The sequence below is a fragment of the Prionailurus viverrinus genome, chromosome E1 (assembly GCF_022837055.1).
Source record: "Prionailurus viverrinus isolate Anna chromosome E1, UM_Priviv_1.0, whole genome shotgun sequence".
Taxonomy (NCBI): domain Eukaryota; kingdom Metazoa; phylum Chordata; class Mammalia; order Carnivora; family Felidae; genus Prionailurus; species Prionailurus viverrinus.
Genome location: NC_062574.1, coordinates 42,112,003 through 42,135,734, shown reverse-complemented (window position 1 = coordinate 42,135,734; position 23,732 = coordinate 42,112,003). Strand labels below are relative to the sequence as shown.

General features: G+C 35.9%; 1 protein-coding gene across 4 annotated transcripts in view; it reads left to right on the top strand.

Moving 5' to 3' along the window:
* Positions 1–23,732, top strand: part of ABCA5 (ATP binding cassette subfamily A member 5) — a 71,535-nt gene that overhangs the window by 3,756 nt on the left and 44,047 nt on the right. The window contains exons 2-11 of one of the 4 annotated variants that reach the window (XM_047832573.1): positions 8,141–8,175; positions 8,320–8,436; positions 9,689–9,893; positions 11,779–11,940; positions 13,153–13,241; positions 14,994–15,223; positions 17,199–17,340; positions 18,428–18,616; positions 20,076–20,223; positions 22,198–22,366. In XM_047832573.1, coding sequence (XP_047688529.1) covers positions 8,335–8,436; positions 9,689–9,893; positions 11,779–11,940; positions 13,153–13,241; positions 14,994–15,223; positions 17,199–17,340; positions 18,428–18,616; positions 20,076–20,223; positions 22,198–22,366 — 1,436 coding nt within the window. In that variant the 5' untranslated portion in view covers positions 8,141–8,175; positions 8,320–8,334. Of the gene's footprint in view, positions 1–5,689; positions 5,887–8,140; positions 8,176–8,319; positions 8,437–9,688; positions 9,899–11,778; positions 11,941–13,152; positions 13,242–14,993; positions 15,224–17,198; positions 17,341–18,427; positions 18,617–20,075; positions 20,224–22,197; positions 22,367–23,732 lie in introns of those variants that run through there. The other 3 variants (XM_047832574.1, XM_047832572.1, XM_047832575.1) reach the window with 3 other exon arrangements.

Genomic DNA, 23,732 nt, shown 5'->3' with positions numbered 1-23,732 from the left:
GTTTGTTTTTTAATGTTTATTTATTTTTGAGAGAGAGACAGAGCATGAGCAGGGGAGGGGCAGAGAGAGAGGGAGACACAGAATCCGAAGCAGGCTCCAGGCTCAGAGCTGTCAGCACAGAGCCAGACGTGGGCTCGAACCCAAGACTGTGAGATCATGACCTGAGCTGGAGTCAGATGCTTAACCGACTGAGCCACCCAGGTGCCCCAAGGAACTATATCAAGTTTTATGTTTTCCAAGAAATATGTTTTGTTAAAAATACACCATTAGGAGTTTTATTGTATTTCAGTTATTAGCTTGTGCTTTCAAAGATCATTTTCTGGTATATGCTGCAAAAGAGAAAGTCCTATGTGTTGTCTATTCAAAAAGCTGAAGGGCGCCTGGGTGGCTCAGTGGGTTAAGCGTCTGACTTCGACTCGGGTCATGATCTCACAGTTTGTGAGTTCGAGCCCCGCATTGGGCTCGGTGCTGACTGTTCAGAGCCTGGAGCCTGCTATGGATTCTGTGTCTCCCTCTCTCTGTGTCCCTCCCCCGCTCAAGCTTGTCTCTGTCTCTCTCTCTCTCAAAAATAGGTTAAGTATTAAAAAAAAAAAATTAGAAAAAAAAAAGCTGCTTGTGACGTATGGTCCTCTCCACCATTTCCAACTCTGCCATGACTTTCATGAACTGTGTCACTATTAAGTGTGCTCCTGGGTATTGTCTGTGTGATTCTTAAATATCTGGGTATTGTCTGTGTGATTCTTAAATATCCTGGGTATTGTCTGTGTGATTGTGTAAATATCCCACTTACAATATCAAATGTGGGGCTGGCTAAGCATCCTTTCTTGCCTTTTCCCTTTATTCTTTTGAATGCCTTTATAAGGCTATAAAGTCTGGGATAATTAAAAAGAATTATAGCGTAGGAAGAGGACATTTGGAGCTCTGTGCTAAATATGGGTTTTCTTATGGTTCAGGAAAAGGCACCTGAGAAGTTAAAGACTTCACAGATGTCCCCTTGCTGGCCACACCTCATTTCTAACTTTGCAGCCTTGTTTTCAGCTATGCACTTCTGTCAGAAGCATCACTTTCATGTTACCTCCGTGGGATGGATCTCCACCTTTCTTTCAGGAAACCTCATTCCCCCACCCTTACGAGTTGGTTTCATCTCAGAGACCAGCCCTTTCTCTTTGGCTTCAGTACAGAAAGCACTGCCTTCCCACATCCTTCCATTCGCAACCCTGCAGAAGAGTGGGGGATGGGAGTGAGAAGAAGGGACTTCTGTGATTACCGTACCAGTGTGAGTTGCAGGCATCCCGTTTTTATTCTTTTTCTTTCTGTCTTTTCCCCAAAGGACAAACATTAATTCTCAGAGCCAGTAAGGTCTCAATATTAGAAGAGGAAGCAAAATATTTTACTAAGCACCCATAATTTGCCAGGAATCTTTTACAGTAGAGTTAGTACTTCGCATTGTTAGGCAGGGCAGACCTTGACAGATTTATCCCGATGGCCTCTTTCAGTTGGGCCTACTTAACGCCAGATTGGAGGGGTGAGGATCACAGATCTGTCCATCGTTGCGTCTGTTGACAAAAACCTGACTATAGCTTTGAAGTTACTGTTTAGATGAAAGGTTGATGAAGAATTAAACTCAAAGGTATATGAAGAATGAACATTAAGAATATTTCATTTTTTCCAGACCGCCAAACCAGGTGTTTCATGTCAGGAAGGAAACAAGCAACCAATGGCTTTTCTTCTTTAAGATGTTTTAATAACTTTAATAACTTCAAGGTTATTGAAATTTAACATTTTCACATGATTAGCCTAGAGCTCATGAATGTAAGAAACGTTACTTTGCGTAGGTCAGGGTCATGAGCACACTGTGAAGGCGCACACATGAGTTGTGTCTTTCCACAATGTCAGCTTTACTCAGTCATAGAGCAGGAGTGACATAAGTGTAAAGCAGTTTCAGGATTCCAAACTCAGTGACATTTCACCATGTGACTAACTTGGCGTATACAGCACACAAAGCAAAACCTAAGACAAGTCACACAACAAACAAGATAACACAGAGGGTAGGAAGTTAACGAACCGAACATGAAGTCAGTCAGTGGGCACGTTGTTGAGATAAGGCCTGGGCCTAGTCTGGGTCAGCTCCCGGCACTTACTGCTTACTATGTCTGAGCAGTGAGGGGTCTCGGTCCTCTTCGCAGATCAGTCGGGCGGAGCCTTCAGCAGCAGCTACTTCTGATCTGTCGGACCTGGAGGAGTCGTGTCTGAAGAGTGACACTTGCTGCAAAAACCCTCCCTTAAAGGGATTTAATCAGTCTTGGGCCCTGCAGACCTCCTCTGCTTCTCCTTGTTATCAGTTCTGGGTGTCGTCAGCTGTCACTGGTCTCGGAGATATCTGGTAGCTGCAGTCAGTACCTTACCTGCTTGCGTCACCGTTTGACACAGGCCCCTGCTTGACATGAGTGACTCCATCTTGCTGTCTATAGTCAGTTATACTGATCCATCTTTATAATTACTTAACAGATTTCGTAATCGTTTTAGTCCCTTTGTCCTTCACCATCCATTCTAGGAGATTTCCTTGACTCAAGTCTTCTTTCTAACTCAGTGATTTGCCTTCAGGTGCTGTTCACCCCATCTATTGAGAATTTTATTTCTATCAGTCTGTTTGATTTCCAGGTTCTGTAAGTAGGTTTTTCTTAATTGCCTTGTTCATGTTTCATGAATATGATATTCTTTGTTATCCTTTTGAGGATATTAGTTGTACCGATTGTATATACCATAGTCCTCAACACGTATCATTGCTTGCCATGTGGCAGACACCATTTTCATGTATTAATTTTTATTTACATGTATTAATTCTCCTCATCATTTCAATAAGCCAAAGAAGGGGATACTATTATTTCATTTACAGGTGAGAAAACTTAGACACAAAAAAGTTAAGTAACTCGCCCAAAGTCTCAAGGCTAGTAAGTGGTGGAGGCAGGATTCACGTTTAGTTGGTTTGGCTCCAGAGGTCCCACTCTTAACCATTCTACTACATCAGGCGTTATTCTGGTGATTGTGATTGTTGACTTTGGAGTGTCTTCTTGGTATCGTTATTATGTGAGTGTTTATACTGATTCCAGTTTCTTGCAGCATGTTTGAAGATAATGCTTGGATTTACTATAGCCTATTGTGTTTTGGTTGTTTTGATATTTGTGCTGGGGGAGGGGAGAATAGTGCCAGGATGCGGAAAGTCAGTAGTTACCTGAGGGCTCGCACTGCCTCCAAATTTAAATGCATACACTTATGGGGCTCCTGGGTGGCTCAGTTGGTTGAGCATCCGACTCTTGGTTTCGGCTAGGTCATGATCTCACGGTTTGTAGGTTCAAGTCCCACCTGGGGCTCCGTGCTGACAGCAAAGAGCCTGCTTGGGATTCTCTCTCTCTCTCTCTCTCTCTCTCTCTCTCTCTCTCTCTCTGCCTTTCCTCTGCTTGCTATTGCATTTAAAAGAAGTAAACTTAAAAAAAAATAAGTACGTACATACACTTACTCTTTGAGATGAAAGTAGATGAAGAGGTGAGGTTGGGATTTTACCTGATAGGTTAACCTCTTCTTAAAAAGAGGTTATTGAAAATCTCTTAATTCAAAATAGGAATCTTTTTAAAATATCAAAGTCAAATGCAGATGCAGTATCTTCTTTTTATAAATATTAAATAAACTGCTAGCTTAGTTTATGTTTGTGTTGATTTTGAATCTTTTTGGTAGAGAGGGATGACAGATGATGACGGGTCAACAGAGCCTCAGATTGATGAGATTATGTGGCCAATAAGTAGAAAGTATTCCCTGAGAGACCTGGGCACAGTGTCATGCAGGACCATTTGACTAAGGAAAAGGGTGAGGAAAGAAAAACCAACCCAAAGAATAGAGCTCAGGAGCAGAAGGAAAACAACATAAAAGCACCTTTTGCTTATGAAGGGATTTTCATAATCCCTTGCTTTGATTGCTTTGGAGGAAAGGACATAAAACCAAGGATTGACTAGATACCAATGACTTCTTTGAAGTCACTGTATATTATCTTCTATATTATATTATCTTCTATATTATCTTCTGTATATTATCTTCTATAGAAACATTTCCCTATTAATACTATTTTAAAGCAACTTGAAGACCTTTACATCATTCAGTGGTTCTCAACTTTTTATCTGTCCCTACACATTCCCATTAGTAAGTATCTGTGGAATTCTTCACTTAGTAGGAAGGGGAGGTGGGGAAATTTTTAACATTCCCCTTTGTTCAAGCCATGCTTCACTTTGAAAATCAATATTGTCCTTATGAGTACTCTAACCATGGGGTTAAGAACACACACTGTTACATTGGTTAAGTGTTTTTGTTTGTGAGAAATAGAATCTGATTCTGGCTACTTATGTGAAAATAAAATACAGTGGGTGGATAATAGGGCATTTCACATTCTAAGAAAGAAAAACCAAGTCTTAGGCACAGTAGGTTTCATACTTTAGGGGAAAGCTTAGTACCGACAGTGCATGAACATTCTTTCTCCCTTTTTTTTTTTTTTTTAAGTATGCTGTATGCCCAATGTGGGGCTAGAACTCAACGACCCCCAGATTAAGAGTCCTGTGCTCTTCCCACTGAACCAACCAGACGCCCCTGAATTTTCTTTCTTAAATGTCTCCATTAATGTAACTGTTTCCATGACTCCAGTTTTTGGATCTCTTAGTTAACAATTTCATACTGCCAGGAGAAAATTTCATTGATACAGCTCAGGGGTAGCTGTAGAGTGGTAGTCGTGGTGATGGTGATGTTTGTCTGTCTCTTGGCATGGTGGGTGGGTGAGTGGGAGGTAGAAGTAAGTTTTACTTTAAAAAGCTCTGATTAGTGGTGGGATGGGTGCAGAAGTTCATGGACTTCAGACAAGCCTATTAAAGACTAAACCCTGAGTTCAGAGAGCACTTCTCAAGGAAGCAAAGCATTTGTGAGTCCATCAGCTGTTTTATGAGAGGCCTGTTTTCTAAAAATGAAGACTTAAGCATGCAGCATTCAATTTGAATGAATAATTCACTGGTGCTCACTAAATCAATATGTTTTGGCAGAATGTTCTTGTTGTACTGGTTAATGTTTCTGTTTGTGTTGTAGTAAATCATCTTTGAATGAGTGTAGTTTTTCTTTCTTTTTTGTTCGTTTCTTCTTTTTGGCCTAGAGATGATTATCAGTATCTAGAGAATCTGATGTAACATTAATGAGACTGTTGAAAGAATTTATTTTTATGTATCCTCTATTGACTTCTTTAGTTTTGTTGTTTTTAATTTACTTATTTGATGCTTTTTTACACTACATCTAATTGTGTAATTTTTTAAATATATAAGTAACATTAATGGAAAAATTGAGAGAATAGAAAAAACACAAATAGTAAAAGTGGTCTATAATCCTGTTAAATTAAAAAAAATCTTCTTTGTGCATGTAAAGAGGACATTTATTTAATCCAAACTTAATTTATGTTTACTTTTTTGGGTAAGACAAGCTGCCTCTAAAAAGTTGCCTGTTTTTTTAATGTAGGTGGAAATGGTTAGCCAGCTTGGAATAGATTGTTCTTGTTTTGGAGGGGAGTCACCCCAGTGGCCCCCATAAAATAGGTTTATATACAACAAGTCAATAATTAATGTTGTAGAAGATGGCCTAACGGGACATTTTTGTTGTGTCTTCCAAGCTGCCCTCTCAACACCCTTTGGTGTGCAGAGACTGGGTTACTGGGATAAGCAAATTGGAATAAGGACCACAGAGATTGCAGTTGAGTCCCTGGCCACTTCTCTTGAGTTCAGCTTTAATATAACCAACCTCTTTGAAAAACTAAGATACCTCCAACAGAGATCTACTGGCAGAAAGAGCTCCAAGGACCTCCAGAGGGTAAAGTTATGCTGGAAGGGGGATACTGGGCTTGTGACAATGAGTTAGGTCATACTGTTAAAAAATAAATAGATAAATTATTAAGATGAAATTTGTTTCCATCACTTCAAAGTAAGATCCATTACTCAGTAAGCAGTTTCTGTCTTTTCTCTTCTTTCCCCAGCCTCTGGCAGCCACTAATCTGCACTTCATTTCTATGGCTTTTTATATTCTGGAAATTTAATATAAATGGAATCACATAATATTTGATCTTTATGTCTGGCTTCTTTCACTTAATGTTTTGGAGGTTCATCCATGTTGTAGCATGTATCAGTGTAGCATGTTTCATTCCTTTTTATGGCTGAATAATATTTAATTGTGTGTATATACCACAACTTGTTTATCCATTTATCTGTTCATGGACATTTGAACTGTTTCAGTCTTTTGTTGGCAAGAATGAATAGTGTTGCTGTGACCCTGCATGAAATGCACTTGATTGAATACCTGTTTTCAGTTTTTTTGGCATATACGTAGAAGTGTTCTTTTGGGTATATATTTAGAAGTGGAATAGTGAGGTCATATGGCAATTCTCTGTTCACCTTTTTGGGGAGCTGACAAACTGTTTTCCTCAGCAGCTGAACCAGCACTCCCACCAGCAGTGTATGACTATTACAGTTTTGCTATAGAGTTTCTTATGAGAAATCTACTGTCATTCAAATCATTATTCCTCTGTAGGTAATGCATGGTTATTCTTTGACTGCTTTCAAGATTTTTCACTGTCTTCAATTTTTAGTGGTTTGATTATATGTATGGGTATGGATTTCCTTTGATTTATACTGTTTGGAGTTTACTGAGCTTCTTGGAACCTGCAGGTTTTTATCTCTTGCCAAATTTGGGAAGTTTTCAGCCAATAATTTTTAAAAATATTTTTTCATCATTAACACTCTTCTCTTCTTTCTGGAATGCTGATAATATGAATGTTAGACCTGTGTTATTATTCATGGTTCTTTCAGGTACTGTTAATTTTTTTTTAATGTTTTTCTCTGTGATTCAGATTGTATAGCTTCTATTGATCTGTGAAGTTCACTGACTTTTTCTGTTATCTCCATTATACTATTGAGGCCATTCTCTGGGTTTTATTTATGTTACTATGTTTTTCTCTTCTGAAATTTATATTTGGTGCTACTTTATGTCTTGTTTCTTTGCTGAGATTTTTTTTTATTGTTTTTTAAGAGTGCTCACTATTGTTTGCTGGAGCACTTTTAAAATACTTTAAAGTTTTTGTCCGATAATTCCAAAACTTGTTATCTTGGCATTGGTACCCATGATTTTTCTTTTCTTAATAGAGTTGATATTTTCCACATGCTTTTTTTTTTTTTTTTGGTCGAGTTGTTTTGGATTGTATGAGCCTGGGTTTTGTTTTAAGTGCATGGAGAGTGTTGATACTTTTCACATGCTGTCAACCTGGTTAGGTTCAGGTCTTATGTTTCATCTGCATTCTTTGAGCTGTGGTTTTAATTTCAGTTTAGTTTTCAGAAGCCCTTGTAGTGTGGTTTGGATCTGTCCTGTGTATGCCTCCCAGTAGTCAGACTGAATCTGGGCAGTAGTCTATCTTTTATTCCTCAAGTCTTTGGTACACATAATGGGATTAGATCCCTGTGTGCTCAGCGTGGGGGTCCGTTTAGGTGTTAATAAGCCATTTTTATTCTGTTGCTTTCCTGTGCTCCTCTTTTTATATGCTCTCCCTACTGCTTTCAGATTCCCCATGGTTTCTCTTTGCCATCCTACAACCAGAAAGCTAGGGTTTATTTGTCCCATTGGGCCACACACTTCTGCAACTGCATCTACCACATCCAGGGCCCAGCGGCAGGAGATAGAACACCTGGGGATTTGGCCCTACCCTTTTGAAACTATAGCTCCAATTAATGGAGAGGAAGGTTCCCTTGCCTCAGAGTTTGGGCTGCATCAAGCTTTCATTACTGTAGTCTGACACTACTATCATGCAGTTGCTTGGGGAGAGAGGCATAGGAGAATGTAGGGGGAAAAAAAAAGATTGGATATCTCCGCACTCTACCTGAGCAGAAGGCTTCCCTACTTCTCAAGCCAGAGAGCTTTTGGCTCTTGCTTTCTCTGCACCAGTGCCTGCTTCTGATGCATTTCGTTTGGGGGATACTAAAAGACGAGAAACAGGTGGTGAGCTCACTGTTGGTTGTGGGGATTTTGAATTCTGGTTCCATCTTGGTTCACATTTACTTGGTTCCTATTTACTTTTCAGAGTCTTCAAGTTGCTGTTCCATTCATTTTGTCCAGGTAGGACAGACAGCTTGGAATACGCTTACCTCCAGCTAACCTGAGACTGAAACAAATGTTTGTTTTTGCTGTTAAATGGCATGGGCTTGACTGTGGGGTTCCAGTTTTTTTTGTTTTTGTTTTTTTAATCTACTCGTTTAATAGACTGGTCCAGAAAACATGGCTACTGCAATTAGGGAGGTGGGAGTTTGGAGACAGACCAGAACACTCCTGCTGAAGAATTACCTAATTAAATGCAGGACTAAAAAAAGTAGTGTTCAGGTAAGTTAAATGATTCTTTCTTATGCCTTATCGCAGTTTTTACATTGATATGTTCCATCTTTAAGAGGTGATTTCTTTTTCTGGATACATTTCTAGTATAATTTTATATCATTAGGTCCCTTTAATGTGCTTGTGAAGTAAAAACTTGTGTTAACACAGAAAAGTACCTAAATTACCTATTGTTTTCTGAATGTTAAACATTTTAATAATGGTTCTTAAATATAGTTAACTTCTTTTTTTTTTTAATGTCTTAAATGTTTATTTATTTATTTTGAGAGAGAGCGTGCGCTAGCAGGGGAGGGGCAGAGAGAGAGGGAGAGAGAATCCCAAGGAGGCTCTGTGTAGGGCTCGAACTCATGAACTATGAGATCATGACCTGAGCTGAAATCAAGAGTTGGACGCTTAACTGACTGAGCCACCAAGGTGCCCCAATTTAGTTAATTTCTAATATCAGTGCTTAAGTTTGAACTTTTAGGCATGCATTTCCCAAGTTTCATGGAATAAAAAAAAAATTCCACAGATAATTTTGTGGCCCATTATTTCGCAGTTTATTCCCCATGACTTCCCATCTTTTGGACTCTGGATTGAATTACTTAGGACTACTGAAATTAGGACACATATTTGTTCCCAACAGATACACATTACTTTAAAAGTTAAAAGAAAGTAATAACTCTGCCTAACCAGTTAATAATTCTAAAGGATAAAAGTACATTGCCTTTCTTCTAAAGCCACCATAACAATTAAACAGCAAGATGAAATAGTAAATAGTTCATCTCTATTAAAGCTCATTATTGAATTTAACAGAGTAATTAATAGTAGAAATTTAGGTGTAATTAAGGCACGAGTTTTAAATCAGATTTGAAGAAAGACATTTTTATGGTGAGTCCTATTGGGGCTGTTTGGTAAGTTAATTTAAATAAAGTTATATATAAGTAAACATATTATATTTTATGCTTAGTAATGTAAGATCTTTAAATATAGCGTTTGTGTCATTTTATTATGTGACTTGAATTTTAAATTATTTCAGTAAAACTGAATGTAAAGGAAAAAGTATCTCCTATTTCCTGTTGAGTTAGGGGAGATGCTCAACACAATAGTTTTTTCGGGATAGAATTGCTTTTTGTACGTAAGAAAGGAGACCCTAAGTCCTCGTGTTTTTTCCTTAGCATTATATTATTTGCATAATAATCTTGATGATGTTTGCTACCATTGGTACATTTTATAATCATTTTGTTTGTCTCCTTTATTGTAGGAAATTCTTTTTCCACTCTTTTTTTTATTTTGGTTAATATTAATTAGCATGATGCATCCAAATAAGAAATATGAAGAAGTTCCTGATATAGAACTTACCCCTATGGACAAATCTATTCTCTCTAACCTAATTCTTGGATATACTCCAGTGACTAATATTACAAGAAACATCATGCAGAAAGTGTCTACTGATCACCTTCCTGATGGTATTGTGAGCTTGTATTTATGGATGGATTCTATCTATAACAGAAAGCCTCCTCAGTATTTTTTTGCTTGCTTTCTTGAATAAATGACATTCTTAACACTTAGGGATATGTCCCCTCCCCAAAATATAGTTTAATAAAAGTTATTAAAATAATGTAATTCTGCTGAAGCATATTATATGTGTCTTAATATTTTAGATTTAATTCCCAGACCATTTATAAAATGAACATATTTGTATAGGATAAAGGATTGGAAGTAATATTTCATTTTGATTCTGACTCCTAGAGTAGTTAAGAAGCTAGAGAGATAAAGGTTACAAAGCAGTAATCATTTCACACTGTCATGTCTATTTATGGAGGTATATGGTGTCAACAGAAGTACTTTGGAGACTATGACTGTGGCTCACTACCTCAGTCTGTTTCTCTGTGCTGCTCACAGACTGGAACACAGTGTAAGTGAGGCAGTACTAATGAGCCTCAAGTGGCCATGAGAGAATCCAAGTCGAGAACTAGAGAAAGTGACAGAAATGTTTATAATACAATGATTGATTTAATGAAATGCTGAACTGTTGAAAATAGCAGATTAACATGTTGTCTTATATCAGATAGTTGTAATCAATTTCTGGTATGTATCATCATAGTTTTGGATAATGCATCACTGAATAGATGATGCTAATGCAATCAGGAGCCAGATAATATTTTCCCTACTGATATCTTTCTGACTTACTACTATTCAATAGTTTTGTCAAGCGCATATCTTATGGTATGTTTGTTGGTTTATCTAAGTACAAGTAGCCCAGATCGCCGTAAGCATTTAGCCTGCCAGCTCAAACAACTGGTCAGAAAGGTTGAGAATGAAATTCTTTGGTAATTCTGAGTTGGAGTAAAGCATATACACCAAAGAAATCCGAGTCAGTGTGTATTCAACTTAGATGCTAAAATAGTAGAAATATATGTAGCTTTAATTTTAAGTCCTATCTTTTTAACAAAAGAGCTGTCTGAAAGTGGAATATGCATCCATGGGTGGTAACATGACTGGTAGGATGTTGAACTAACACTGTATTTTTTCATATCAATCCGTGTCCACCTTAAAGGTCTGGAAAATCATGACAATTAACATTGAAGTAATACTTTATAACTTACAAAGCATTTTTTTGTAATTGCTTTTGACCTTAATAACTACTATGATCAGCTCGGTATCGAGGATGCTGAAGTTTAGAGTATCAAATTGCTCGTGGTCAAGCACATAATCCTATGTTCTTCTATTTCACCACATGTTCTGAAGCTTCTATAGTGAAGAAGTTGCTTGTAAATAAAGCTTTAAGAAAATACTTAAAAATTGGGATTATCTGATGTGAAAGGAAGATAAATGGTAATTGGAGTATTTTCTAAGAAAGGAAGAAGCAGTATGGGGTTGAAATGGCAATTTTTATTCAAAGGAGAGTTGTGTCTTAGTTACTAGAATACATATTTGGTTTCTGAGGAGGATTATGGAATTTTCCTCTTCATAAGAAATATTTGAAAATAAAATACCCATTCACTTATCAATGAGTTATTGTATGTTTTACTTTGAAATAGTTAAGTGAATGGCATATGCTGTATACTAAAGTATATACTAAACTTCATCATATTAATAACTCACATGTTACACAGACACATAATTTATGTAATCAGATGATAGCTGAGAGAAATAGTGTCTGTGAAATTACACTGTTCTTTTACTATTATTATTTAGTATAATTTTAGAATGGCTCTGTTCAGGAAGTTAGAGGATAAAACAAAAGTGCTTATCAAATATTATATTCATTTAATGTAATGTTAAATTTAAGTCTGTTGTGTGATAGTAAACTTGTAATTTTTGAACTAACTTTATTCTCATGTTTTACAGTCATAATTACTGAAGAGTATACAAGTGAAAAAGAATTGTTAGTATCCAGTCTTTCTAAGCCCAACAACTTTGTAGGTGTGGTTTTCAAAGACTTCATGTCCTATGAACTCCGTTTTTTCCCTGATATGATTCCAGTATCTTCTATTTATATGGATTCAAGAGGTAAATAGCCCTAAATAATCTTGTAAATCAAATAAATGCGTGTCTTCACTGCTCTTAGTTCAAATGCAAAATTTGATGGGGTCCAGCATTGGCGTTTTCAACTCTATTTGTTCAAATAAGAAAAGTGTCAAGTGTAGCATAAATATATGTATGTATACACAAATATCTATCTATAATTATGTGTAATATGAAATATAATTTAACATCCATTTTAATTTTAATACATTTATATATTATTATTATATATATATAATTTTAATAGTAACAGAAAGCAAAATTGTATCTTGAATTATATGACTTTCTAAACCAGCATTTTTTTCCTCTATGTAATTGTTTTTCACATATGGTGTGTTGCATATCTTTAAAATTTCAAGGTCTTCTACCAGTGAACTTTTTTAGTTTTATGTTTATTTACATCATGGAAAACAACCTTCAGTGCTTAAACCTGTGGAGAGATACTGTCAAACACAAACATTTATTGAGCAATATTAAAGTCCCTTATGCTAAGTACTGAATTTGTGACTTTATTCCAAAAGGCCTTTACAGAATTTTTTTTTTTTTCTTTTTTTGGTCCTCTTAACCTGGACTTGTACTGGCATCTGGAAGTCCTTTGACTCTAAGTTACTGTAGAATGACCTTAAAACAGAAAAGGGACTTACTTTATTTTATTTTTTAAAGTTTATTTATTTATTTTGAGAGAGAGAGGGAGTGTGAGCATGGGAGGGGCGGCGGGGGGGGCGGGAAGAGAGAGAGAGAGAGAGGGAGGAAGGGAGGGAGAGTGAGAATCCCAGGCAGGCTTTGTGTTGTCAGCACAGAGACGGATGCAGAGCTCCATCCCACAAACCCATCAAATAGGTTATGATATCGTAACCTGAGCTCAAACCAAGAGTGGGACGCTTAACTGACTGAACCACCCAGGAGTCTTGAAAAGTGACTTATTTTAAATAACTATGTTTACAGTCAATTTCTTTCTTTCCATTTGTATGCATTTACCATGCAATATCCTAACACATGTAACTCTTTTATTTCAAAAATTTCAAATAAACAATCAGGAATGTGATATTCTTTACCTTCAAAGGGCGATTGCTTATTTTCTTCAGTCCTATGGACATTGATTAATTATATTGCTTTAGTAACCCTCCATATATTATCTTTAAAAGAAAGCACTTACATGTTGTGCAGATTTTTATGTCTCACATTTTGTCCCTATAGCTGGCTGTTCAACATCATGTGAGGCTACTCAGTACTGGTCCTCAGGGTTCACAGTTTTACAAGCATCCATAGATGCTGCTATTATACAGGTAAATATGATGAAGTAAAATAGAGCCACAGTATATTTTAACAATTACGCCTTAAGTCTTTACAGTAGGATTTAGTTTGTCTACTGTTAAATGTACAAAATACATAACATATTACAGCTCCTTTAAGAAAAAAGATGAGTCATATTTTCAGTTTAATTTTTTTAGTTTAATATTTTTCAAACCCCACTGTTACTTGATGGTTTCTAAGCATGTGATTTAGCAATTCCATATATCTGTATTATTCTATCTGTGTTGACCATAGGTAATATTTATGAATGATCTATATTTATAGACTTTTCCCCTTGAATAAAAATAACTTAGTTTAAAGAAAATGAATGTTTTTGTTATGTTACTCATAGTTGTGGATTTCATTTTTTATTTAATAAATAATTATCACTTATTTGCCAAACATTGTTTCTAAGTTGAATGCTTAGAATATGAACCCATTTAATCTGTAGAAAACATATGGGATTTGTGCTATTATTTTATTTTTTAAATGTTTGTTTATTTTGAGAGAGAGAGAGAGAGAGAGAGAGAAAGAGCGAGTGAGTGCATGCGCCAGCAAGGGAGGGACAGAGAGAGAGGGAGAGAATCCCAAGCAGGCTCTGCACTGTCATTGCAGAGCCTAACATGGGTCTTGATCTCACAAGCTATGAGATCATGACCTGAACCAAAATCAAGTCGGATGCATAACCGACTGAGCCACCCAGGCACCTGAGATTTGTGCTATTATTATTTCCATGTTACATATGGAACTGAAGCACAGGGAGATTGACTTTCCAAAATTCAGTTAATTAGTGACAAAGCTAATTCCAACTATGGCTTTTTGGCTCCCAAGTTTGTGTTTTAATACTGTACTGCCATGAGGATCGTGTATAAAGGTTACAGTTATAATCTAAAGACATGCTTAGACCTTATCAGGTGTTTCACATTTTAGTAGAAATGAACAGGAGACCTGGCTCTGTTGTTAGACTGCTATGTAGTAACATGACAACAGTAATAATGCTTTACTTGACAGGGTTGTTGTAAGAACCAAATGCTATGTGTCAGATTGTCTTATAAACTGACAGCATGGTATAAATGTATTATAGAGCTGTAATATTACCCAAATTCAGTAATATAGAAGTTTAAGGTAAAGGCAGTAAAATATAGGATGTATCACAGTGATGGTGTTATAGTGCTTACTTGTGTTTTTGGCCGAAGACCTTAGCCATCCACAGCCCAGACCACACTGGATGAACAGGCAGAGCAGATCTTATTTTAGACATTTAATTGAATGTTAGATAGAAGTATCATACAGCATAAAGTTTTATTATTCTGTCTACACATGCTTCATACATAGATTTTAAAACGATAGGACATACTATTTAAAAAAAGATTTTTTATAGACAGTCTTTCATGGGGCTAATAATCGTTCCTTAATTCCTCAATATTACAAGTGCATATTTTTGTTAAGATGTATATAATTGCTTAAGAGAATAATTGTTCAATTTTATTTTCTTTGATAAGCTATTTCATCAAAATTCGTATACTACTCAACTTCAGACTTAAACTTCATGGTATGCTTCCAGAATGAATGAAAGCAATAATGTGTGCTTGTACTTTGACATTGGGGTCTGTCACTTTATGTCAGGTGTGTAGTTTTTGAGTATTGTATTTGTAATAGGTTTGTATAAAATATGGGGGTATAATTGTCACATTTTATTGGGGACCACTAAATTCATTGATTGTATGTATGTTTTCCAATTCTAGCTGAAGACCAATGTTTCCTTTTGGAAGGAGCTGGAGTCCACTAAAGCTGTCATTATGGGAGAAACTGCTATGGTTGAGATAGATACTTTTCCCCGAGGAGTCATTTTAATATACCTAGTAATAGCATTTTCACCTTTTGGTTACTTTTTGGCAATTCATATCGTAGCAGAAAAAGAGAAAAAATTAAAGGAGTTTTTAAAGATAATGGGACTTCATGACACTGCCTTTTGGTATGTTATTAAAAGTTTATTATTTAGTATGATTAATAATTACATTAAATGTACATATCTCCAGAGTTGTAATTTTGTTATTCACTCAACTTGAGGAGGTGCTTTTGTTTTGGAAGTTGAGAATAGGCAACAAACTGCAGCAATAGATTGGCTTTTTTTTTTTTCAACATAAGGGAAGTGGGATTTGGGAAACTCATGTTGATATTACATGTTTAAATTTTACTTTACATTTTGTCATAATTGATGAGGTGTGTTCTATGTATTTCAGTGTATAGAACATATGAGATCTTGGAAAGTTAGAAATTAATTGCCTGTTGTAGTCTTCCCCCAATATCATAGCATATATAAGTTATTAAAAATTTAATTAAAATGATTGAACTTTGCATGTGTGGCATATGGGGTTCCCTCCTCTCCCCAGGAAAAAAGTTATTTTTGTAAGTTAAGATGAAAATATACAAATAATTTATAGAGAAATTTAGAAAATGTTTTCACAAGTGAGCCATAATATGTCAACATCTTTATACAATGATAATTTTATAGAGGCGTGCATTTTTATAAATAATTCTAAATGTATTTTCCTTACTTTTCCCACTGTGTAGTAGGAAAATTTATTTTGAGCTCATTTGGGGGGGAAAGTTAATACTGTGTATGTGAGTTGATATTATAGTCCATTTTGCAAAATTGTGTTCCATTTAGCCCAGTTGAATACAGCAGTTAATTATAACACTTTACATAATGGGGTCATTGTGTATAGCATATTTTCTTTGCTTGTTTTTTTCTCCTATCATTTGAGTAGTCATTGGTTTTTAAGATGCACTGAGCTGTTAAGTGCTTTGTGAGGAAATGGAAGAATTTAGGCAAATCAGTTTCTTAATGCTGCAGTTTTGCCTCTGTAAAATGATGGGTTCAATTTTGGTAATGTAGGTATCTTTTAGCCCTGTTTCAGTGCTTTTATGTTTCATGGTAACATACATCAGATAATGATCTAACATTTTTTTAAAAAGCCCTAAATACTGTTGCAGTTCCATTGAACTCTGATTTGGGAAGAAATTTTGAGTAAATACAGTGAGTCTGTTGTCGAACTTCTTGATCTTACATTGTGTAAACGTAGTAGCTACGTTATCGATTAGTGAGATAGTCTTCATTGTTTAAAGTATCAAAAAGGCAGGCCGTCAGAGGTTTAATTATAGCCTAGGCCATAAAGTTGTCATTAAATTCTTTCATATTTTAAGAAAATTGGAAGTGTTTTTGCATTATTGAACGTTTGAGAATATTGGATTTAAATTAGTCATGAATTGCTATTAATTTGGAGGGTTTTTTTGACTCTTGAAAAGATAATCACTCTATGTCAGACCTTTGTCATAACCAATGTTGTATTTTTTTAAAGCTTATTTATTGGGGCGCCTGGGTGGCGCAGTCGGTTAAGCGTCCGACTTCAGCCAGGTCACGATCTCGCGGTCCGTGAGTTCGAGCCCCGCGTCGGGCTCTGGGCTGATGGCTCAGAGCCTGGAGCCTGTTTCCGATTCTGTGTCTCCCTCTCTCTCTGCCCCTCCCCCGTTCATGCTCTGTCTCTCTCTGTCCCAAAAATAAATAAACGTTGAAAAAAAAAATTTTTTAAGTTTATTTATTTTGAGAGAGAGAATGTGAGCAGGGGAGGGACAGAGAGAGAGGGAGAGAAAAAATCCCAAGCAGGCTCCATGATGTCATCACAGAGCCCGACACAGTGCTCGATCCCATGAACCATGAGATCATGACCTGAACTGAAATCCAGAGTCAGACACTTAACCGACTAAACCACCCAGGCACCCCATGTATTTTTAATTACTATTATAAGAACATTAGTTTTCAGTAAATGAGCATACACAGGAAAGAATAAACTTAATTTTAAGAATAAAATGGCTGAAGTTCTGTTTGAAATGATTTTCTGTGAAAGCCCATGCACTTAATCATAGGTGTATTTGTATTCTCATTTTAGGCTTTCATGGGTTCTTCTGTATACAAGTTTGATTTTCCTTATGTCCCTTCTTATGGCAGTCATTGCAACAGCTTCTTCATTATTCCCTCAAAGTAGCTGCGTTGTGATATTTCTACTTTTTTTCCTGTATGGGTTATCATCTGTGAGTATTTTAACTTGAAATGGGAATAAAGAACTGTCAAAATTGTTGATTAATATAGCAAAGTGCTTATTCTGTGGTTAACTTAGAGTTGATTTGTTACTAGGTGACTCACAAACGACTTGTACATAGACAGCATCATTGTACTTCCATATTTTAGAAAAGGTACAAAATAGCCTCATGTTTATTTTTTTTATTTTTATTTTTTATTTTTTAAGTAGGCTCCACGCTGTGCGTGGGCTTGAGGGGCTTGAACTCATGACCCTGAGATCAAGACCCGACCTGAGGTCAAGAGTCGGATGCTTAACCGACTGAGCCACCCAGGCGCCCTGGTGTAGTCTCACATTTCTATTATAGGGTGATGGGTGATGTGTAAAGGTATGCCTTTGTAAATATAGCTCTTTTTAAGGAACCTACTGAAATCATTGTTGCACTATATGCTAACTACTTTGGATGTAAATTAAAAAAAATAAAATTAATAAAAAAATAAAAGAAAAAAAAGTGTAAATATAGCTCTTTGATAGTATTGATATTCATCTGCTATATTGGCTAAATGCTTCCTGTTAATGGCCAGCCTTTGTGTTCCTGTGGTTCTAGTTTCTATTATGATTGGCTTATGTGCCCATGCTGTACCATTTATTAAATTTTTTCATGATCACCCTTGCTCTTTCACGTGATAATTTACAAGCAACTCAGACTTCTACATACAATTACCTGAGTTTGTATCTCATCAAGACATCGAGTTTAAAAGATAGGTTCTCTGTTTAAAAGCTGGTTGATTTATTGTTTTGTTCACATGTACACATCTAACTGCAGACACATGTGGCTGGTTATGGTTTCTGTCGTGTAGAGGTAGTCATGTTTGCCTATTTACATAGATAAAATGTTTTTAATGTTTATCATCTTAAATTTTTTAATGTATTTATTCCTGTTTCTGTGAAAATAAAATATCTTACCATAGCATTTAGAAATTATTTTAACGAATGTATTTTCCAATGAAAATAACTTGTTCTTTCACAAGCAAAATTAATTTTGTTTTCATACCAATGTATATGAACAATGCATTAACTTTAATATTTATATTTTGCAGGTATTTTTTGCTTTGATGCTGACACCTCTTTTTAAAAAATCAAAACATGTGGGAATAGTTGAATTTTTAGTCACTGTGGCTTTTGGATTTGTTGGCCTTTTGATAGTCCTCATGGAAAGTTTTCCCAAATCATTAGTGTGGCTTTTCAGTCCTTTCTGTCAATGTACTTTTTTGATTGGTATTGCACAGGTAGGTAATATATTTATCTTGGTTCCACTACTAAGTACTTTTTCTCTCCAGTTCCATGCAGCTTGTTATACTGCAGTGATACTGCCTTTGATTTGCAAAAAAATTATTTTATAATTTCAACATAGGAAAGGAATGCTGTTTGAACACTGGAGTACATTTTATATGGGTTTCATTTATATTTTCTCCATTTTTAAGTTTTTCATCTGTATGATCTGTTTAGAAGTTTTCTATCTTGTGTATTAGTATATCTCAGTAGTTTATTTTCACTGCAATAACTCAGTTTGTTAAAAGTCATTTTAAGCGCCAGGTATTCTAGATTGCTATATGGCCTGGTTACATTGCTACTTTGGTACATTTATCTCAGATGTGTACCTGGCAGAAAATTGTGGTGTGTGGAGCAAAACAAATTTTCATGACTGTTATTAGTGAAACGAGTAGGCTGGTGGATTTTATTACTTTAGGATTCATGGGATTGTCCTTCGCCTAAATAATATTTATATTTATGTATTTATTTTTAAAGTTTTTATTTGATTTTTGCTACTCTATTTTATAGGGGCAGTCAGGTTCTGAGGGAAGTATTCTTATGAGAAACTGCTTCTATTATAAAACATAAATTTGGTCAATGTATAGAGAAAAAATGTAATTACTTAAAATAACAGATTATTCATGTTGACTAAATAGAATATTCTGATTTGTGAAACCTAAGATAGATTAATGTTTATGAGTATTGAGTTAAGCAAATTTTAATTACTTTGGACCTAAGAGCTATCGTTTACACATTTTAAGAGTCCACTGAATTCTCCTTCACTTAGGAAAGTAGATTTATAGATTCGTAGGTCTTTGTTGCTTGTGGGAAGGACTTCTCAATGTCATTTAATCATCTTCATTTCACAGATGAGGAGACTGAGATCCAGAATGGTGTAATTAACATTTATTCCTAATGGCAGATCTGGGGTCTAAATGACACCTCCACCTCTAGTACATGTCTTTCTGCTCTATCACATATATCTATTGTGAATAATGGAAGAGTTGTGTTAATTAATCAGAATACCTTCTCCCTTTTCAGTATTGAAAAGATGCTGATCATAATTTTATCCTCTAATACTTAATTTGTTTGACTTCCATGTGGACCATTTGTTTGCAGCAGTTAGTAGTACAAGCATACTTTATTTTTATTTCCTTTGATAGTCATAACATTAGAATTAAATGCCCTGGGAAGGGATGTATACTAATTTTAAAACATAACATTAAAAAGGATTGAAATGGATTGTTGTGATAAACTTATATTTTGGTAAAGTTTGTTGTTTTCCTTATAAATTCTTACTACTAATTTAGTAGACTGTTAGAAGGCCCAGTTTGGTTACCATCGATCTGGATATAATGAGTAACTCTAAGTAGTGTTAACTTTTGCTTATTTGTATTGTTTTTATATAATAAAGTTGGTGTTTCTGTTTTCCAGGTCATGCACTTAGAAGATTTTAATGAAGGTGCTTTATTTTCTAATTTGACTGAAGGCCCATATCCTCTAATTATTACTCTTGTCATGCTAGCACTTAATAGTATATTCTATGTCCTCTTGGCTATCTATCTTGATCAAGTCATTCCAGGTATGCAGGTACCTATTGGATTTTACTTTAAAGATTTTAATTTTTTTGCTCACATAGGGTCAACTTAGTTTAACTGTTTTCTTCTAGCTGGAGTACCCTAGTCATATTTGTTGTTTAAACTCTTAGTGTAATTTTAAATAAGTGTATTTCGTACCTGTGCCTTAATGACTAGTGAATGTAGGGAGATTCTCTTCAAAAGAGAGCAGTTTGCTTTGAAAACTTAAGTCTGTGACTCAATTTATGTCTGTTGTTAATCTTTGTTGGCTAAAGTATTGTTAATGTTAATCTTTGTTGGCTAAAGTATTTCACTACTTTACCCTCTAAGGTGCAAAACTATGAGGTAATCTTGTAACTCCCACTACTGTCCTTATCCATCATTCATCTATAGCCAACTCCTGTTGATTGAAAATATTATTAAAATAATCTAACACTCCCTTGACTTTCCCCTTTGAGTTCCTCATTACTTTTTTCTGTGCTCTAGACTGGCACTTATATGGTAACTACTAGACAATATGGTTTTTAAAATTTGAATTAATTAGAATTAAAGAAATTAACAGCCCATTTCCTCGGTAGCACAAGTCACCTTCCGACTGCTTAGTAAGCCACAAATGGCTGTTAGTTACCATATGGTATAGTATGCATACAGGACATTTCCACCACTGCGGAAGGCGTCTAGACCATACCTCTCATCTAATTACCTGCTTCAAGCCTGTCTAAAACTCAGCCATTGCCTTTAATCAAATTAATCACCTGCTCAGAAGTCATCTTGCTGGACATACCCTAGTGAATTAAATAGAAACTCTTTTTTTTTTTTTTTAATATATGAAATTTATTGTCAAATTGGAAATAGAAACTCTTTATGTATGAATGTCCTTCACATTACTTTTATACATTTAAGCTCTCCTTTTCACTCTCTGCCTCCTTCCTGTATTTTATATTCATCCAAATAGCCCTATTTACCTATTTAAGCCCAGCTTCAGTGAATTGGTTAGACTGTTTTTAGTTACTCTTAACAGAAGATCGTTTTAATTGGCTTAAGCAAGAAGGAAACTGATTGTTTTACTTAAAAGGAAGTCCAGAGATAGGATAGGTTCCGAATTGGTTGCCTTACTCAAAGACCCACATTCTCTAGGCTTTTGCCCCCTGTGCCTGTCTTCCTGGCTGCTGTGGGATGCTTCTTTGTTCCTGTCCAATGGAGGAGGGAGGGTGAATCTTTCCCCCACCTAAACCCTTCGCTTCTGATTGGTTACATGCTGACGGCCAGAGCAATAAGAGTCACCGGAGGATGCCACGTGCTGATCAGATGAGTTAGGATCCTCTCCGTAGAGGGGATCAGATCTAGATGTGGCCGTCTAGAAGAGGTTGGATATTTTTTTTTAAATGGGAAGTGTTGGCTTTTTTAGGGAAAGAGGTGAAAATGGATATATACTGTGTGAGCAGCCATCACTGTCTACTGTGTCTAGGTCTTCTCCGCCTGTCCTGTTGCCGTGTTACTCCTGATTTTAAAAACCTCCGTGAACTGTGTCCACTTTTCGAAGTAATAAGTACTAGCCGTTTTCGAAGACACGATAAGATGACCCCCATTGCAGCCTTCAGGATATGTTCCTCATTCAGGCATAAGCTTCTCTTCCTTTGAACTCTTACTAGCGCCACGCATGACGTGCTTCATGTCTGCAGCAAGCTCTAGGCGCTCGTTCCGCATGTGCGCCCGTAAAGATGGGAGCTCCTTCGGGACAGAAAATGCGCTTTATTCGCCTTTACATTCTCATGTGCTCTAAGCATCTCAGATGGTTTATAGGCTAGACTTATTTGTCAGTAAAAACATTTTTCACACAGTGCTGATTTAATACTTTTAATATGAACGTTAGCTCCAGGTCACGTGTTTCACATACTGTCTTTAGAATTTCAAATCTAGTTTTTAGAAATAATTTGTGAGGGTAATTCATTTTTTTTTAATTTTTTTTTATTTTTCAGGGGAATTTGGCTTACGGAGATCATCTTTATATTTTCTAAAGCCATCATATTGGTCAAAAAGCAAAAGAAATTATAAGGAGTTATCAGAGGGCAATGTTAATGGAAATATTAGTTTTAGTGAAATTGTTGAGCCTGTTTCTTCAGAATTTGTGGGAAAAGAAGCCATAAGGTATGATTTAATCTTTGGCAACTTAGGTATAAGAAGTAGTTAAACACTGCTACATTTAAATCCTATTTTTAAATAATGTATGGAACTACTGTATCTTAGATTTTAGTACACATCTCATGATTTTTTTTTTAATTTTTTTTTTTTAATGTTCATTTATTTTTGACAGAGACAGAGACAGAATGCGAGTGGGTTAGGGGCAGAGAGAGAGGGAGACACAGAAACAGAAGCAGGCTCCAGGCTCTGAGCTGTCAGCACAGAGCCCGACGCGGGGCTCGAAGTCAGGAGCTGTGAGAACACGACCTGAGCCGAAGTCGGACACTCAACCGACTGAGCCATCCAGGCGCCCCCACATCTCATGATTTTTAAAACACAGAATTAATATGAGCAGTTTTTCTTTTAGGTTCTTATTTTCTTTGCAACCATTTAGAATAAGGTTGTGTTAGGTTTGAAATTTTATGTTTCAATGGAATTTTTTAAAAGTTATAAAACCTAGGATTCATACAATTAAGCCGTTTTCAGATTTCCATTAAGTAGATTGAAACAGAATAAATATTAGCTTTATAATTTTATTCCGGCTGCATTGTCTAAGTTATACAACATATTGTCCTCTCTTCATTTCATAGACTTTTAGGTATTGTGACTCAGAGTATCAGTTTAATTTCTATGAACCCAAGAAATTCACTACTGTGCCTTTCTAGATCAGTCAAAACCAAATTTAAAAAGTAACAGGAAGAAGAGAAAAGAAATAAAAGGCAAAAAATAAAAGAAAAAGTGAAGTATAATATAATATGTGTTTTTCAAGTTTAAAGAACGTATAAAAAGCAAGGGAGAGTCAGATACTTACGATGTAATAAGTGGGTTAATGGTCTGCCTTCTCAGGGGCAAAATTGAAAGTGGTTAACAAAACCATTAATTCTTTAAGTTATTTGAGACATTTAAAGTGGAATGAGAGAACCACTTCACGTTTATGGATAGTTTGAAATGTGTGCTGATGTGAAATACAGCATTTGGTTTTTAATCCCTGTTAACTGTTGTAACAAGTATTGATAAATTACAAACAGAAAAGTATCAAAGATGAATAGACATCTATAAATTGCTGGAGCCAAAGGCTTTATTTTCAGAAGTTGGCTTGTCATGAAATGTGAATGAATGACACTTAAAATGGACAGGAATACTGAATGCTTTTGTGGTTTCTTTAAAGTAATTTTATAATTAAATAAACGTTAAAAAAAAAAAATAGGGGCGCCTGGGTGGCTCAGTCGGTTAAGCGTCCGACTTTGGCTCAGGTCATGATCTCACGGTCCGTGGGTTCGAGCCCCGCGTCGGGCTCTGTGCTGACAGCTCAGAGCCTGGAGCCTGTTTTGGA